At 45.6% G+C, this 19,515-nt stretch overlaps 1 protein-coding gene across 1 annotated transcript in view; it reads left to right on the top strand.

The window, feature by feature from the left end:
* Nucleotides 1-19,515, top strand: part of dcbld1 (discoidin, CUB and LCCL domain containing 1) — a 46,304-nt gene that overhangs the window by 4,079 nt on the left and 22,710 nt on the right. The window contains exons 2-8 of the mRNA XM_031800726.1: nucleotides 3,098-3,316; nucleotides 7,087-7,230; nucleotides 8,474-8,525; nucleotides 8,827-8,899; nucleotides 12,411-12,544; nucleotides 14,260-14,300; nucleotides 16,882-17,088. Of these exons, the coding sequence (XP_031656586.1) occupies nucleotides 3,098-3,316; nucleotides 7,087-7,230; nucleotides 8,474-8,525; nucleotides 8,827-8,899; nucleotides 12,411-12,544; nucleotides 14,260-14,300; nucleotides 16,882-17,088 (870 nt within the window). The remainder of the gene's footprint in view (nucleotides 1-3,097; nucleotides 3,317-7,086; nucleotides 7,231-8,473; nucleotides 8,526-8,826; nucleotides 8,900-12,410; nucleotides 12,545-14,259; nucleotides 14,301-16,881; nucleotides 17,089-19,515) is intronic.

The following is a 19,515-nucleotide window of genomic DNA, read 5'->3' as shown; positions in this document are numbered from 1 at the left end:
ACCCCACTGCCAACATGGGGCAATCTGTTCAAAACGCTAACATCAGCAAACTGCTCGCCCCCACACGACGCCACACACACACTGTCTGCCGTCTGCCCGGTACAGTTGAACCGGGATTCATCCGTGAAGAGCACACTCTCCAGCGTGCCGGTGAGCATTTGCCCAAGTCGGTTACGAGGCCAAACTGCATTCAGGTCAAGACCCTGGTGAGGACGATGAGCACGCAGAGCTTCCTTCAAACTGTTTTTGACAGTTTGTGCAGAAACTCTTTGGTTGTGCAAACTCAGTTTCATCAGCTATCCGGGTGGCTGGTCTCAGACAATCCCGCAGGTGAAGAAGACGGATATTGACGTCTTAAGCTGATGTGGTTATACGTGGTCTGCAGTTGAGGCTGGTTGGACGTACTACCAAATTCTCTAAAAAGTCGTTGGAAATTAAAATTAAATTATCTGGCAACAGCTCTGGTGGGCATTCCTGCAGTCAGCATGCCAACTGCACACTCTCCCAAACCTTAACATCAGTGGCATTGTGTTGTGTGACAAAACTGCAGTGTGTTTCCCAGAGTCTGTTCTGGACATTTTGTACAACGCCACTCATCACTACAAAACAACTTCAATGAGTTTTGGGCTAAAGTATGTAGTGAACGACAGAATAGCTGAAGAATTTAGTCAGTGCGAGTCGTCAAGCTAGCTATAGGCACTGCATAGACAAATGTTGCCTTGCTATGAATGAGAAATCTCAGGAGCATAAAAAAAGACAGACTGAAACCACCAACACAGGCACCCCATATGAGCGGATCGGAAAATGTCTAGGTCATGTTTGCTGGGGATGCTGTCAAGTGTTGAAAAAAAATACATCGGGACTAACTATATATATATATATATATATATATATATATTTTTTTTTTTTAAACGACGAAAAGGTTCAACCTTAAACATACAGTAGACAGAGGTTGATTGTTATTGTCCCAAACAAACCACTACATGAAAATATTATTGAGCTGATGTTACAGGGCTCACTCTGCCCTTCTCTGTTTACACACCTATGGTCAGTAATGCTCTGTGGCGTAGGTGTAGTCTATTTCCTCCTCTACCATTGTGGTAATGATGTCACCGCTCCTGCACCTTCTCCCAGGTGGGTAGCTGCATCCTGTTTTAAAATGTTCCGTCCCGCTGTGCTGTTCGCCCAGCCTCACATCTGGACCTAGTTCAGCCTCGGACCACAAAGGCCACTGTGTGTGCCTGCCGCTCCATGGCTTGGGACTGGCCAGACAAGCCAAAGCTCCCATCTTGTTTTTTTTAATAGCATCATTTGTCCACGGGCCTGCTAATTTTGCTTTAATGTTTTTCTGTTAAATTTGATTTACCTTCCTTAGAAAGAATCTAACTTTAGGGATTCTTATCCACAAGTCAAGTGTTTTTTAATACATGTTTATTCCTATACAAAATGCTCCACCATCACACAGAACCTACCATTGATGTCTGGACAGTGTTTATGTGCCACATATATCTGAGTTTAAGGGCCCAGTCCAAAAACAAACCCCTAGCCCCTACCTCCTGGCCACTGGTGTGGTTGTGAGGCTGGTTGGACGTACTGCCAAATTCTCTAAAACGACGTTGGAGACGTCTTTTGGTAGAGAAATTAACATTAAATTATTTGGCAACAGCTCTGGTGGACATTCCTGTAGTCAGCATGCCAATTGCACGCAACCTCAACTTGAGACATCTGTGGTATTGTGTTGTGTGACAAAGCTGCGCATTTTAGAGTGGCCTTTTATTGTCCCCAGCACAAGGTGCACCTGTGTAATGGTCATGCTGTTTAATCAGCTTCTTGATATGCCACACATGTCAGGTGGATGGATTATCTTGGCAAAGGAGAAATGCTCACTAACAGGGATGTACAAAACATTTGAGACAAATACGTTTTTTTTGCGCATGGACAATTTCTGGAATCTTTTATGTCAGCTCATGAAACATGGGACCAACACTTAACATTCAGTATAAATCTAAATGACATAGATAGGTATGATTGAAGAATTTAGTAGCTCAACCTTGCCTTTGATAAGAGGTTTCATTTTCACCAAATTACTAAGCAATAATGTCCTATCCACAATAAGTCGCAAGTGATTAGACTAGGACTGGGTCAAGGTCGGTGGGAAGCAGTCTGGTGACTGGTCTCTGTGGGACACAGCTGCCATGAGGCCCGTGCAGGCCTGTTAGTGCTGTCACAGGTGTTAATGCCACACCCTGGGGGACAGTGGATTAACCACCCTGTAAACAGGGGCCACTGTGTCACCAGGGCTCCAGGGCGTGGGATCCACTGACACACACACACACGGCCAAAGGGCAGCCCCACACCTGCAGGAGCCTGAATCTGGTCTGGCCCCAGCAGCTGAGCGTCTCAGACAGTCAAACACCTCTTCTTTCACCCAATGGGGATCTCCAGGGAGAAAGCATTGCCTTTCTTGGAGGTAGTGTGTCAGTGTTATGCTGTGCGTTCCTAAGCAGAAATGCAGCAGGTATTTCTGTGAAGTACCTCCTGTTTGTTTTGACTTGTCGGTCTAAGGAGAAGATATTGGCTCAAGAGATATTGGTTCATTATGACTCACTGTGATTGATGTAATTAGGACTGACTTCCAATAGCTCTCATTAGGCGTTGTATTTGACTGACACAATGCAACATTTTACAGTATGTTTGGCGTGTCTTGACTTGTCTCCCTCACACAATGTTTACTTACCATGAGTGATTATTTTTATATGTACTGGCATGTTCTCTTTGTAGACCTGCTGCCGACATTAGTAATGTTGTCAAGCAGACTGATAAATGTCGTCTTCACTGGTTGCTTGGCCTGGTTGTGAAGTGAAAGTTGAGCCCTGAATGTACAATGTTGATTGTCTTACAAAAAAATGTATTCTTTGCCTTCCAGATGAGAGAGCACTTTGCATCCTATTGGTTTCTCTCCACCTAGCTCCACCATCACACATTCCTCATATCATGGTCTAACAGGTCTTCAGCGACGTAGCTGAAATACAACAACAAAGTAGAGACGGAGCTTCGTCCTAATCTAACTCGACTTCTCTCCTATGGTGTTGTCCAGATGACGGTTGTGGCCACTCAGTGCTGGGCCCAGAGAGCGGTGTCCTCTCCTCTAAGAGCTACCCGGGCACCTACCCCAACAATACCTGGTGTGAGTGGAAGATCCAGGTGCCAGAGGGCAACAGCCTAGTCATCAGGTTCGGTGACCTCGACGTGGAGGCACGGGACTGCCAGTCGGACTACGTCAAGGTCCTCAAGGGGGGCTACGGGGGAGAACATGGTGAGTGAGTCAACCATCTTGGCCTTGGCTATTGTCTCTCTGGGTCTATGAGTTGATGTATGACCTAGCTAGCTAGCTGTGGTAGTGGTGGTTTTACACAGAACAGTCTTCACAACGTTCCTCCCCCACAGATGAAAAGCACATGTCAGACTGCAGATCCCTAATAATTTAGCCAAGGACAGAGTTCTTGTGGGAGATTTGAATCTTTATATAGAGAGCTGGAGGAGGGCGCGGATGTCTCTGTGAGGCTGTTCGCAACTACAACAAAGAGGAAGGTGTGGATGATCCTGCTGGTCCGAGAATTCAAGCCCACCGACTATTCTATTAGTCTCTGTTAACTTGATATCTGTGCTTTGATAGGGTTTGAATATACAGTACCAGTCAATAGTTTGGGCACACCTACTCGTTCAAGGGTTTTTCTTTATTTGGACTATTTTCTACATTGTAGAATAATAGCGAAGACATAAAAACTATGAAATAACACACATGGAATCATGTAGTAACCAAAAAAGTGATCAACAAAACAAAATATATTTGAGATTCTTCAAAGTAGCCACCCTTTGCCTCGATGACAGCTTTGCACACTCTTGACATTCTTTCAACCAGCTTCATGAGGTAGTCACCTGGAATGCTTTTCCAACAGTCTTGTGAGCACTGGTCTGCTTTTCCTTCACTCTGTGGTCCAACTTGAGCACTGGTCTGCTTTTCCTTCACTCTGTGGTCCAACTTGTCCCAAACCATTTAAATTGGGTTGAGGTCTGGTGATTGTGGAGGCCAGGTCATCTGATGCAGCACTCATCACTCTCCTTCTTTGTTAAATAGCCCCTACACAGCCTGGAGTTGTGTTTTGGGTCATTGTCCTGTTGAAAATCAAATGATAGTCCCACTAAGCGCAACCAGATGGGATGGCGTATCGCTGCAGAATGCTGTGGTAGCCACGCTGGTTAAGTGTGCCTTGAATTCTAAATAAATCACAGACCGTGTCACCACCAAAACACCCCCACCTCCATGCTTCATGGTGGGAACCACGCATGCAGAGATCATCCGTTCACCTACTCTGCGTCTCACAAAGACACAGCGGTTGGAACCAAGAATGATTCACGGAGTCGCTGTCTGTTAATGTGGAGATGTCTGTTACTTGAACTTTGAAGCATTTATTTGGGCTGCAATCTGAGGTGCAGTTAAATCCCAATTGTCTGAGGCTGTTAACACTAATGAACTTATCTTCTGCTGCAGAGGTAACTCTGGGTCTTCCATTCCTGTGGCGGTCCTCATGAGAGCCAGTTTCATCATAGTGCTTGAGGGTTTTTGCGACTGCACTTGAAGAAACCTTCAAAGTTCTTGACATTTTCCAGATTTACTGACCTTCAAGTAATGGACTGTCGTTTCTCGTTTCGCTTCAGTTTTATTACTGTTCTTTCCATTATATGGACTGAAGAATAGATGCTCAGGGCTTTGCAGCAGATATGTAGAATGTTTGAGTTGAATAGACAGGCCTTACAGACGGTGTGCTCTTAACTGACTCGTACAGTAAGACATTGTGACCATCCATGTAATCTTCATTCCAATTTCTTTACTTTGATTGTCCTGCATTTTGTTAGAAGTCGATCAATTTTGTATTGAACACATCTAAGGAAACAGTGACGCAAGTGTGGACAACATGTGAGACGCAACCGCCACCTCACCTGACAATTAGTCACGGTATATCTGACGAGCAATGAAACGTCTGCCGGCTGTTAGCGGAGCCCCACACAGAAGCATTTGTCATGCAGCACTGTGCCAGGAAGTCTCTCCTTCAGCCTGCTACTGCGAGTAAGAATGAGCAGGAAGTCTCTCCTTCAGCCTGCCACCGCGAGTAAGAATGAGCAGGCTGGGGAGAAGAGCAGGGTATGGGCTGAGGGTAATGTTGAGCTGCCAAATCCATCTTAATGCAGTGAATGATTATCATGCCCATGTTGCAACTCGCCCATGGCTGAGTTTACCAGTACAGAGTATTCCATTACCGACCAGGTTTCACAATGTGTGTTGCGCATAAATATCCATAGGAATTAGCGTTGTTTACAGTATCCCATTCCCGGGTCATACTTTTCTAACAGGAAATCGTGTCCTGACCTTGAAAGTGGTATTTTCACAGTTCTTTTGACACTTCTTCTTATATGACCCTTCTAATGTTCCGTAGGACAATAGGGTTGAGGAATGTATTTGTTCATCGTGAAATCCCTCGGTGTTGTTGACGTGTAGTACCGTGAGTCGGTGGATATGGTGATTTCCACCCCAGAGGCTGTGGCTTCCATGGCGCTGACTGGTGGAGGCATCATGTCTCATCATGGCCGTCAGGTGAAAGAAAAGCCACAAAGGCCATGGAGACCAAGAACAACCAGCACTGGCTGAGTTCCCTCTCATTGGAAAGGGCCCTGGGCACTAGGTTGGCCTGGGCATCTCTCTCTCTCTCATCTCTTTGTCTGCCCTGCAAATTATTTACAGTGAGATTCCTGTCGTTGACAAAAGGGAAGCTTTTTTTCCCCGTCCTGTGTGAAAGGGAGAGGAAGAGCGGTTTAGATGACATGATGTGGCTTGGCTTGTTGGGGCTGAAAATAGAACGCCCGTTGGTGAGGTCTGGAGGGACAAACAGTCCCGGTGGGAGGGGGGACCCTATAGATAGCAGGTCAGACCTTGTCTGTGACCTCAGATATGGTGTCAGGGTTTGCCGATAATATGCAATTTTTTACTCTATTTTGGTGGCCTCTGTTACATTCTAATGCCTTGATTCCTTCTGAAATACACAACTAAACTATTTTACCTCCAACATTGGTAGAAGAGTTGAGTAGAAAGACAATTAAAATGACTGAAAATGTACTGTATGAATTCAGTGTTTTGTTAATAGTTTTGGATATTGTCTAGTCTTATATGATCAGGACTATTTTCTAAGAAAGAAAACATTTTAAACCTGTTCTCTTGAGTAGTTTCACGGTATACTGAAATGTGTACTTTATATATATATTTTTTAAACACACAGTTCGGTACGAGAATTTTAGTTACTTCTGTCAAATGTGTCTCACATGAGTGAGAGGATCAAGTCTGTCAGTGCAGCCCCCTTTTATAGTGCTAAGATCAAAGTGCCTGCTCCGCTTATTCATTCTTTGCAAGAGCTGTCTGGGCTGTTGTTAGCTCCCCAGTCCACAACAGGAGATTTTTGGCACCTTCAATGGGGAGGACAGGCTCGTGATGATGGCTGGAGTGGAATAAGTGGAATGGTCTCACATGCATCAAACACATGGTTTGTAAGTAGCCTGTGCACCGCGTCTCTGTGGCCGGCTATATGAAACATGTGAAAGAAAACGCATGAATGTGCCACAAAAGAATAATTAGGCTAAGTTACCACTTACATAGGACGTGTAAATTCACGCACAGGAGACGATAAAGAAGTGTACACCGGTGCGGAAGAGGAAAGACAGCCAGGAGACTGACAAACCAGCTGTTTCTCTGTCATCGCTCACTTATCAAAAGATGAGAAGGCATATCGTTCATTCTAGCGGGGGAGGGCTATACAGACTTTTCTGACAAGTGAACTAGCGTACTTTTTAAATGAAAAGTAGCCGGCCGAAAATGAGTCTGTTACCGGCTGTTTGGCCGGCACGTAGGGAAAACACTGGTGGCACCGTCTTGTGTTGGTCATTTGGAATATGAAATAAGGTCACATTGCTGTCAAAATTCAGATTAATGCAGGTCAATGGTTGTTTTGATAAACCTACCATTCTCTCCGGTTGCAGTGTATGGGACATTCTGTGGCAGCCTGAAGTCCTACCCCAGAGAGATGCACACAGACACCAATGAGGTCATCGTACAGTTCCGCAGCGGGCGTCACATCTCCGGCCGAGGGTTTCTTCTCTCCTACTCCACCGGGGACAACAGAGGTTTGAAGCTCTTTCTCCTAAACTAACGGTTATGCTGTTTTAGTATTGAACACCAGAGTCTGACTGTTGCACCTGTGTCCCTGTTCCGTCCCTCTTGGTTTGCCGGACAGACGGTGCTCCCGGGAAAACCAATCAGCTTTGCCACATGCCACGGCTTGCCTTTGCTCTTCGTTTCTCTGCGCAGGGTGAACTTGGGGCTGTTTCTACAGGCATCGTTTCCAAACACAGCGTAGACCGCTGTCAGTCAGGCCAAGTTGAATAAGACACACATTTCACACAGTGTGCTGATCCAGGAGATTATAGGTGTCAGTTTGCAAACTGGTTTTGATGGATATCCCTGTTTCCACCGTTGTTGTTATCCGAAGCATAATGTAGATGACCGTTGGTGGATAACATGCTGACCAAACCGTGTCCGCCATCATGCGCATGTTGATTTTGTCTATCCCCACCAGACGTGTTTATGACACGCTGGTTAAAATACAAATACCAATACCAACCGTGGGGGCAGGTCGAAACACACATGAAACATTCAGCTAGCTTGCTGTTGCTAGCGAATTTGTCCTGGGAGATAAACATTGGGTTGTTTGTTTTACCTGAAATCTATATGGTCAATTTTTTTGTTGCTGTATCTTTGTAGACTTTTGACCCATTTTGAGTTATGCAACATTGTTTGTTCTCTACTCCGACGATTACTCCACATATAAAACAGGGAAACCTTGTCTCTCCTCGTTGATCCTTCGTCTGTGGATTTTATATGGCAGTTGGCCTACCAACTTTAAGGTGTGTTACCGCCACCAACTGGACATGAGTGTGGACTTTTTTCATCTTTCAATCACCTACGTGGGACTTCTCGCATCAAGTGTCTAAAATATAAGTTATATTTTTGGGCCTGGCTAGGCAGACGCGTGCAAGCAATTTGGATGAAATTATTGAATGTAGGTGTACATTTATTTTGCAACACTTGCAACATGGCCAGTTTGGTCAGCATGTAAGAGGTGTGTGTGTGTGTGTGTGTGTGTGTGTGTGTGTGTGTGTGTGTGTGTACACACTAATCTTTATCCCAGAGGGAGGGAGGGAAGGAACCAGGGTCTTCACCTTGTTATTCTAATAGTGTCCTGTTATGGTCCCTTCTGCTCCACAGGGCTGGTTTCCTCTGTCTGCTCTACTCTGAAGCCTCTGGTCAGATTTATATTTTTAGCTCTCATTGTATCTCTTCCCTCTCCTGTCCCCCCCCCCCCCTCAGATCTGCTGACATGTTTAGACAAAGGCAGCCATTTCTCCGACTTAAAGTACAGGTAAGGGTGTTTCGTACGTAGGGGTGTGTGTCGACGACCAGTCAAATGTCTTCCTTTTGTGTCCTTGATGAATTGTAATGGCAATAGATTACTAGATTGATCATGGACCTTCATGGAAAATATTACCCCTTGTTACCAATCAGCTAGTCAAAGATGGGCTTCTCATTTCCTCAATATTCCTCAATATTTCTACAATTTAGATTCCAGTATCTTATACGTCTCCATTTAAGTCAATTTTGTCCACTTACGGTGTTGTAATGTTGGTGTCCTCTGGTGTGTCTATTGTTGTCTACCCCCACAGGAAGTACTGTCCGGCAGGATGCAAAGCAGTGGCGGGCGACATATCCGGGGATATTTCCCAGGGTTACAGACATGTAAGTATAATTCTACTACTGTCCTCAAGGGTAGCCTACTGCATGCTTTTTTTACTGTATGTTCCCAGGTTTCTAAAAGCGGACAAATGCTGTTTGCTCTCTGCCTCCTCCCTGGGGAAAGTGTAACCACAGACATTGGACTCGTTATTTACAAGGCATCTTTGTGTCCTTCGAAGCCTTGGCAGCAGTGTGGCCCTGACAGGTTCTAGTCCCCTGAAGCAGCCAGTCAGCCATGCACTTGTTTGTTTACTCTTCATTACATTAGCCTGTCCTGTCTTATGTCAGAGGAACTAAACTGTTCAGAGGCGCGCCACTTAGACCACCACCGTCCTATGCCCACAGGTGCTTCGAGTAGTAGTAGGTTTACTGAATGGGCCCTTGTTAGCCAGAGAAACAGACACACCAAAAGCTGGATATGAGGAGTTGGCCCCAGGCTAACCAGTTGTTGCTGGTGCTTTTGTCTGGCTCCTGCTGTGCAAGTGGTTGTGATTTGTTGGGAAACTGCTGTGTTGCCCGAGGGTGCTTGTTGTGTAATTTCTACCTCAGGGTTCATACGGGGGGGGGCCCTTTGTTCCCGTGATAAACCCCCACCACCCTCCCCCCCAACACACACACACACATACAGGTTGTGGAGGTATACTGGATGGGTATTCTGTTTATGTAACTGCCGTGCATTTTTCCTCCGCAGCAGAGCTGGGTTTTGCTGTTTAGTAGGTTGCATCACAGGTCAGTCAAACCACAGAAGCAAGGCAACTGTAAAACCAAACAAAAAGTATTTGTGTCTAACCGGCCTAGAGGTCTTGTACTGTAGAACGCTTTGGGCTCCTTACACATTTTTAGAGCTAGAGATTTGCGACCTTTCAGTGTAATACCTGGAAATAGTAGCTATATAGTAATACCATAAGATGTGTAATACTGAGGTAAACAGCCAAACACACACAGACTAAGCACTTAAGAACTAAGCACTGTGAGAAAGTTCTGGTCACTGATGTCCAGAGTCACTTCAGAACCATAGTTTTACCAGCCCTCCCACCTATGGGCTCAGGACATATAAAATCAATTATATGATCTCTATGGGGCTCTGGGAAACCTTTCATGTGGGCCCCCTGGAGGGGCTCAACCCCAGTTGTGGTCCTCCTCCCCTGTCCACCCCTGCCTTGGCTGGTGTATCTAAAATGAGAGGGGCTTTTCAGACCAGGGGCTTTCTCGGGCTCCTGAGGGTCAGCTCTCTCTTGGGCGTGATCAAGGCTATTGAGTGGCCAGAGGTCAGTGTGACAATGTGACAGACCGCTTCAGGCTTAGGAAGCCCAGCAGGGAGCTCAAACCCCACAACAATAGGCTGCTGGAGCACAACAACAATGTTCCACCGTCTGCTGCTGGGAAGAAGCATGAGGGGTCGAGGGCCGAGGGACTGAACCATAAAGCTCGTCTCCAGAGCGATCGATTAGTCCACGTTGGCTATTGTATAGGGAGGATTTGGTGGAGGGCCTAGATTACGAGATAAAGCCTGTGGAACAGAAGTTGTTTTATTTGTCCACTGCACCCATTCAATAGACACGCTCATTAGCATTTAGACTAACGCAACCGTTTGTACGTGTTCTGGGCGGTCTGTTGCATTAATGGCTCCTCAGAGTATATTTGGTGTAACCATTCACATTGTTTTGATACACTGCATATAGGTAATTAACGTGGTTATCACACCATATGTCGCCATTCCGTGTGAAGAAGCACTGTAGTAAATGAATCATTTAGCAATATGTTCTGTTTGTTGAAAGGTCATTTGTCTCTTTAGTTAGTGAATATGACCCTTGGGCATTGACAGCAGGGAAGTAGGTAACTGTTGATGGTTCCTCTTCTACTGTGTGTTATTAATCTCTCTTCCCCCCCGTGCTGCTAAAATGGTAAATGCTTCTCTGAAATACAGTAGTCAGCAGAGGTATAGACGAGTAGGTTAACTGAGGCAGGACACATGGCCAGTCTCAGTTAGAACCAGACAGTCCTTGGCTGAAGTGTTAAAGCCATTATGTAGTCTATGCCTCTCCTAGTAACAGCAGCAGCCTTGAAGCCAGCCTTGCTTTAGCACCAGTCCATGATTAGTCTTTAGACACAACTGACTGGGGCCATTATCTAATATACAAACTACCAGAGCCTATCCATCTGCTCTATCGGCAGCCAGACGGACGGGCAGCAGGACAGGGTTATCTGTATTTACGCTGTCTTGCCCTGCAGTATATAAAAGATCAGGCTAATACTCACGAGGCAGTTAAATCTGTCCCCAGAGCAGCTGTTATTCCAGATAAGAGACTCTGTAAAGCAGGTCCTCAGGGTCCCAGCCACTGGTCCTGTTATGGGAGCAGCAGCCCTCCCTCCCATCCCTCCCACCCAGCATGGAATATGTGCTCAGTGAACACCTAGTTGCCAGACCAGCCTGTCTGGAATCTAGCCTGTCTGGAATCTAGCCTGTCTGTAATAGCTTTTTACACGGAAAGGGAGAAAATTGCTGCAGGCTGAAATGAGCCGAAACGGATTTTAGCACAGAGCTTTCACCTTGTCTCCATGTTAAAGTTAGTTAGTATATATATATTTTTTAAACATTTGAATAACAATATGTTTTCAGTAACTCATTTTTTGGGGCCTGTATTAATGTGTTTCAATTGATCCTTGATGGACCCTAATGGAGAATGTTATCAGCAGAGCTCGGATACATTTTTAAAGCGCTCCAGTGATTTCCATGTTAATTGTAAGTCGTCAATTGTAAATCATCAACCCTGTCTTTTTGGAGAAAATGCATGTTTTATACTCTTATCTCTGAGGTCATTCCTACCTGTCCCAGTCTTTCATTTCAGCAGCAGGGTGGGTCATTCACTGAGCGGTAGGCAGCTAGCTATTCCAGAGCTATGTTCTGTGACAAGGTACTGCTTTTCTAAGTAACTCATCACCGAGAAATATGTTTGACATTCCTCCTATAGCTACAATTACCGTCATTGTCGCACTTAGAACGCAATCACGATGTGCCTTTTTTCCCCCATGCTTAAGTTAAGTGTGGTGTGATTGAGAATGCATGGACCTTAAATAAGATTAGAGTCGACTGTGGCTCCATGTCATGAGATTGCCTCTTTCATTTGTGTTGAGATGCTTGTGCTCCCATTGCTGACACAGATGAATGATGGGGAGCGGCATTGCGTACACTCCGTCTATCATGGGGCGGGGCCAGTCCCCGTAAAGGGGAACCTCGGATGGAGGGATGGTGCATTGTAATGAACGAAAGATGCGCTGATGGAAGCCGTGGTGCAAGCCTTTTCACTTAGGGTGTCCACGTTTAAATGTGTATGTTTCGTGGCCTACACAGTGTGGTTTTTGCCATGTGTAGTATTTCTATGTGGTGGTGGTTTTTGGGTAGCTCACGGTCAGACTTTCGTTACCAGTGTGCGAAGTTTCACTCTTCTCACTGCGTTTCGTCGTGGTTATCTGTGCTGACTGTCTGTGTCATCTCATATCTCTCTGCTTTCAGACGTCTGTGCTGTGTAAGGCTGCGGTCCATGCCGGGGTTATCCTGGATGAGTTAGGAGGCTGGGTATCCGTGGAGACCCAAAAAGGCCTGAGTCACTACCCCGCCACCAGAGCCAATGGGATCCAGTCCAAAGAGTGAGTACTGCGGAATGACATGCCATGATTAAGAGGGCGGGCAGTACAACAGCAGTAGTTGTGAATGTCAGGCATCATATGTTGCCCGTAACAGCACTAAAGGCTACTACTAAGGCTGCTCTTTAGATCTGTGAAAAACATCTGATGTGAAAAGATCTGATGTGATTGGTCAAAAATGATCAGAATTGGGCTGCCTGTGTAAATGCAGCCTAAGCAGAGGTACCAATTGGTGTCCAAAAACATTATCTACTGGCTTAGGATAGCTCGTTGTAAGATTCTGAAAGAAGTGGTTGCATGATGGGACACCTCATGTTCTCTGTCATCTCTGCTATGAGAGTTAAATAAATGGCACTTGCTCACTGCCCCTGACCTTGGATAGTTTACCTCAGTCAAAACAGGATTCATCAGGCAGGGCTAGCGGGCTTGCATTCCTGCACTGTTTCAGCGATAAGATTAGCCAGCTCCTCGCTAACGTCAGAGACACGCAGTATGGCCTATGGCAATCACCGAGATGTATGATGGAGGTCTGAGGTGGCCGAGGAGAGAATAATATTGGCCATCACTCAAGCTGTCGGTAATATATTCAGTTGGGCACAGGTTTCTGTCATTTAGAAGTAATACATGCAAAGATGACCTGAAAAGTAATGGATATCACAAATTGACTTCAGAGCCCTAAGGCCTATAGCTATGTGAATGCATTAAAGCTATGTTCAAATGGAGACATTTTGAAATGTGTGTGTTAGGTTTCCACGTATCGTTGACCGCTGCTCATCAAGCAATCACTTTCTTAATGCTTCGTTGGATTCACTGGCTATACATGCACTGCTGAATTGAATACACACCTCCTTATAGACCTTGAGTATTTGTGGATTTCCCTTGAAAAGTGCTATGTCATCAGATCTACATAAAAGCATAGTGCTTCTCCTTTGTAAATGTACAAGGCTAATTCTCTAAATGCTTGGCCTTTGCTAAAAGGGGTGAGTACTTGGGTTGTCAGAACCCACTGTTAACTGCAGCACTCCCAATGGTATTTAAGGTGGTATGAATGAAATGCAGAAAGAATTGGACGCTGTTAAGGCAAGTTTGACATTTTCCTGTTGGATTCTGCTGGATTTGGACATGAAATTCTGGAAGGATAAACATCGCTTTCACTCAAGCCCCATCCCACCTCCAGAAGATGTAAGTCTCTGTCTCTGGAAGAAAAGATCAATATCTTGTTTGTAATATGAAATTGGATGATGTCAAATCACGACGGATACCTGTGTGTTGTTCGTACTGTATCCACGTTGTAGCAGGATCAGTTACATTTTGACTGAGATACTTTGATTATTTTGACACTCGGGTGAAATGTATTACCTACATTAAAGTGTTTGATATTTTTGTAGTTTGACACACCTCTGGATATTGAGTGATGGCTGAGAAAGATAATTCTTCTGACAAGCTCCCTTTTAATTCACACCACCCCGGTGTCTTAATGTGTTCAGGTTAATCTCCTAGTTACAGGCAGCGAGGAGAGAAGAGACTCCACAGAGAGTGTAGAAGGGTAGGGGAAACGAGGCACTGGGTCCTGGGGGAAGGCTGATTTGGGAAGACAACGGGGTGGGGATGCTCCTTTGTGGCCACAATGGATGTTCCTCCACAATGGCAGGCCCTCAGTGTATCATTGTAATCGTTGAAGTCCGCCATTGATGGAAATCTTATTTTTCTTCTTCCAGCGGTTCTTTGTCCGATGCTCTCTTCACGTTCGTCACTAATGGTAAGATTTGTTTTGTTCTCATTCGCTACTGATTTTATGCTTTTAAATATTTGTATTTCAAACTAAATGTGCTGAATTTGTCAACGCCTACATACAACTTACTAAATGAGAAATAGTACGCTGACATTTCTGACAATTTGCTGATAGGTGTTGAAAAAGGAAATAGTTCACAGTCAACAGGTGCCAAATGGGCAAAATACCTACTTGATTTGGATAAAATGAAAGCTAACGTAGTCGCATCTTATCTTGGGAAGCATGGGAACCCCTTATCTCCTGTCTGTTTATTTTAATACGGCTGTTTGCAATCTGGCACAGTTTCATCCAGTCAGTCAACTCTACCTGTGGAGAGAGATGGGTAGATAGGCTCTGGCTATCTCACAGCAGGCAGGCAGGCCTCCAGGGAACACCCACAAATAATCACATTCACATCCTCCCAGAGACCCTGGACCCACTCCAATTTGCATACCGCCCCAACAGATCCACAGAGGATGCAATCTATATTGCACTCCACATTTCCCTCTCCCACCTGGACAAGAGGAACACCTATGTGAAAATGCTGTTCATTGACTACAGCTCAGCGTTCAACACCATAGTGCCCTCCAAGCTCATCACTAAGCTAAGGACCCTGGGACTGAACACCTCCCTCTACAACTGGATCCTGGACTTCCTGACGGGCCTCCCCCGAGTGGTGAGGATAGTCAACAACTCATCCGCCACGCTAACCCTCAACACTGGGGCCCCTCAGGGGTGCGTGCTTAGTACCCTCCTGTACTCTCTGTTCACGCACGACTAAGTGGCTATGCATAACTCCAACACCATCATTAAATTTGCTGACGACACAACAGTGGTAGGCCGAATCACCGACGACGATGAGACCAGCCTATAGGGAGGGGACCTGGCCGTGTGGTGCCAGGACAACAACCTCTCCCCTCAACATCAGCAAACAGCTTCTACCCCCAAGCCATTAGACTGCTAAATAGTTAGTCTGGTTAACTATTTAACTAACTGCATCGACCCTTTTTGCACAAACCCCTTTGACTCCTCACGTATGCTGCTTCTACTATTATCTATTTGCTCCTAGTTATATGTACATATCTACCTCAATTACTCGTACCTCTGCACATCGACTCGGTACTGGTACCCAGTGTATATAGCCAAATTATTACCTCTGCACATCGACTCGGTACTGGTACCCAGTGTATATAGCCAAGTTGTTACCTCGTACCTCTGCACATCGACTCATTACTCATTGTCTATTTATTTGTTTATTTATTTATTTGTCTTATTTATTTGTATTATTACTACTTTTCTATTTCTCTCTTCTTTCTCTCTGCATTGTTGGAAAGGGCCCGTCAGCATTTGACTGTTAGTCTACGGCTGTTGTTTACGAAGCCCGTGACGAATAAGATTTGAAATGAACCGTTGGTGTTAAGTATAGAGAGCAGAAGTATTAATTCAGACACGTGATGATACAACCGCAGATTGGCTGCATGTGTTAGTCATATTTGCGCTCAGTAACTGGACAACGGTACCGGTTTCTAAGAACTTGTGATGTGAAACATTTCCAATTCAGTTATGTTTCTCATGGACTATTGGCCTTTAATATGTGATCGTTAGTTTATTGCCTCGAGGACTGCTCCCTTTAACAAATCTATCTTTTGAGTGGAGAGATCTCTCCGATTTGACTTAGACAGCGTCAATGTTCACGTGACACATTGACAAATGTCCTGACACTGACAAATGCTGCCATGACATACTTTCCCTAGTCTGGAAGCTTCATGACCTCATCAAGAACGTCGATGTCCTGCACTTTAATCAAGACTAGCTCCTTATTGACTGTCCTCTGTCCACACACTCATTATGTTGGAATGGTGATGAGTACAGGAGTCATAGCTGCCTTAGGGTCCTACTGCATAAGGGTTTAGCTTGTTAACGAGTCGACAGGGCTTTAGTCATAGTTGTTACATAGGGTTTTAGTTAGTTGTGGAGTCGACAGGGCTTTAGTCATAGTTGTTACATAGGGTTTTAGTTAGTTGTGGAGTCGACAGGGCTTTAGTCATAGTTGTTACATAGGGTTTTAGTTAGTTGTGGAGTCGACAGGGTTTTAGTTAGTTGTGGAGTCGACAGGGCTTTAGTCAGACTAGGTGCTCCTGCGACTGTCTCCCCTCAGAAAGAAGTGGGCTTTAGAAAAGCTGGGCTCAGATTCCCCTAATGCTTCTCCACTGCCTTTGTGCTCTTTTTTAAAATGTATTTTTACAACATGTGACTCCATTTAGGAGTACAGAGGCGGATTTTTAAGACGTGTACATTTTCCTGTTGAGTCAATGCTCGCCACGAGTGGCTGTGTTATTGGTTCCACATGCGTTTTATGTTAATTAAACGCTGGTGCAAAGTTGAGGAACAATATACAGTCCCCCTCCTTTGAATTTGGTTTTAAACTTCATCACTTATAATCCATAATAAACCAGAAAAACTAAACAAGCAGTCATGTTGGAGGGAGACGGTGGAAATATTTCTGTTAACTTAAAATTCTCCTGAATTAAACTTATTTACTTTTTCCTCTTCCTTTGTTGTTTCCTAGACTGTAAGGACCAGTCAGTGCTGCGGACAGTGTCTGTGAATGCCAGTTCATGGTGGAAGAGGGCAGGGGAGATGGGTCATCAGTCTGACTGGGCGCCCAACAGCTCCCAGGCTGACCCAGGATCAGGGAGCCGCTCCTGGGCTGCAGACCAGAACGACAGCCTGCAGTGGCTCCTGCTGGACCTGGGGGAGGAGAAGAGGATCACAGGTGAGATAAGAGTCCTACTCAGAAGATAAGTAGTGCACCGTTTTTTTTCCCGGATTTATTTGTATTCCCATATTGGCTCCACACCCTATCGAGCATGTCTTGCTTGCCCAGCATGCCTTTGGGTTACCAGGCGACGCTTAAGTTTTTTTGTTGTTGGAATTTTGAGATTTGGTTGCAGCCTACTGGTACATATTTCCACCGTTGCCACGCTCTCTGTCCTGATGAATGGCAATCCCTTCTTACTGGGCCTGCTCCGTGCTCAGCATACTGTAACCGTTAACCGTAATTAAGTAGGAGCCCTGGTGTTCTTGGCCAAGTCATAAAGGATCAATGGCAGAGCTTTGCTGTAGAGTTCCTCCCTCCGTGGCATCAATATAAAAACAGGCCTTCAGTTTTAACTCCCTCCTGCCTGACTGCCCCCCCCCCCCGCTAAGGCGCAACATGAACACATCTGTCGGAAAAAGCAGAGGAAGGATAGAAATGGAATCCAGGGATTAAGGTTGTTTTAGAGGGGATAGTTATCCTTATAAAGGGGTCTGTCTCGTGATTTAACTCTGGAGGGTGGCTCACCACTGCCAAACCGTGGCACATGTGCACCACACACGCACACAGACACACACACACACACAGCGTTAGAGAATGCCCCTCTGTATTGCTCCTCTACAAATAAGAGGGAGACTTACAAAGTCTGGTTTAAATATAGGACCATGCCGGACACAATTTATTTTGAGCGTGGTGTGTGTGTAGTCAGCAAGTCACAAGTTAATGTCATGCTGCTTTACAACACATTGGGTTCCAGTCAATGAAGAATGTCTGCTGTTTCCGAAATTCAGAGTTAAGGGGAACATTGTATTGATTGGAATGCGAGCTATTGAAAATGGAAGCACTTTTATAGTAGAAATGTTGTTGTGCAACAATCATAAGATTCTATAGACTGAAGAATACAACCCTTTCCTAGACGGTCATGCTTTTCTGATAATCACATTATGGTAGATTGGATTTCTGTCAGAATTTGTTCCGGGATTCTTCTGATGGCATTGAGGAGTACACCACATCAGTAACTGGCTTCATCAATAAGTGCATCGATGACATCGTCCCCACAGTGACTGTACGTACATACCCCAACCAGAAGCCATGGATTACAGGCAACGTCCGCACTGAGCTGCCGCTTTCAAGGAGCGGGATTCTAATCCGCAAGCCTGTAAGAATCCCGCTATGCCCTCCGACGAACCATCAAACAGGCAAAGCTTCAATACAGGACTAAGATCGAATCGTACCTCACCGGCTCCGACGCTCGTCAGATGTTGCAGGGCTTGCAAACTATTACAGACAACAAAGGGAAGCACAGCCACGAGCTGCCCAGTTACACGAACATACCAGACGAGCTAAATTACTTCTATGCTCGTTTTGAGGCAAGTAACACTGAAACATGCATGAGAGCACCAGCTGTTCCGAACGACTGTGTGATCACGTTCTCCGTAGCCAATGTTAGTAAGACCTTTCAACAGGTCACAAGGCCGCAGGGCCAGACGGATTACCAGGACGTGTATTCCAAGCATGCACTGACCAACAGGCAAGTGTCTTCATTGACATTTTCATCCTGTCCCTGTTTCAAGCAGAACACCATAGTCCAGGTGCCCAAGAACACGAAGGTAACCTGCCTAAATGATTACCGATCCGTAGCACTCATTTTTATGTAGCCATGAAGTGCTTTGAAAGGCTGGTCATGGCTCACATCAACACCATTATCCCAGAAATCCTAGACCCACTCCAATTTGCATACCACCCCAATAGATCCACAGATGATGCAATCTCTATTGCACTCCACACTGCCCTTCCCCACCTATGTGAGAATGCTATTATTTGACTACAGCTCAGCGTTCAACCCCATAATGCCCTCAAAGCTCATCACTAAGCTAAGGACCCTGCTACTAAAACCTCCCTCTGCAACTGGATTGTGGACTTCCTGACGGGCTGCCCCCAGGTGGTAAAGGTAGGGAACAACCCATCCACCACGCTGCTCCTCAACATGCAGGTCCCTCAGGGATGCGTGCTCAGTCCGCTCCTGTACTCCCTGTTCACTCATGACTGCATGGCCAGGCAAGAATCCAACCCCATCATCAAGTTTGATGACACAACAGTGGTAGGCCTGATCACGGACAACGAGACAGCCTATAGGGAGGTCAGAGACCTGACCATGTGGTGCCAGGACAACAACCTCTCCCTCAATGTGATCAAGACAAAGGAGATGATTGTGGACTACAGGAAAAGGAGGACCAAGCACGCCCCCATTTTCATCATCGGGGCTGTCCGGGGAGCAACTGCTCGGCCTCCGACCGCAAGGCACTACAGAGGGTAGTGCCTACGACACAGTACATCACTGGGGCCAAGCTTCCTGCCATCCAAGACCTCTATATTAGGCGGTGT

Source organism: Oncorhynchus kisutch, linkage group LG21 (genome assembly GCF_002021735.2).
Source record: "Oncorhynchus kisutch isolate 150728-3 linkage group LG21, Okis_V2, whole genome shotgun sequence".
Lineage (NCBI taxonomy): Eukaryota > Metazoa > Chordata > Actinopteri > Salmoniformes > Salmonidae > Oncorhynchus > Oncorhynchus kisutch.
Note: the sequence above shows the minus strand (reverse complement) of the source record. Positions and strands in the feature narration are given on the sequence as shown.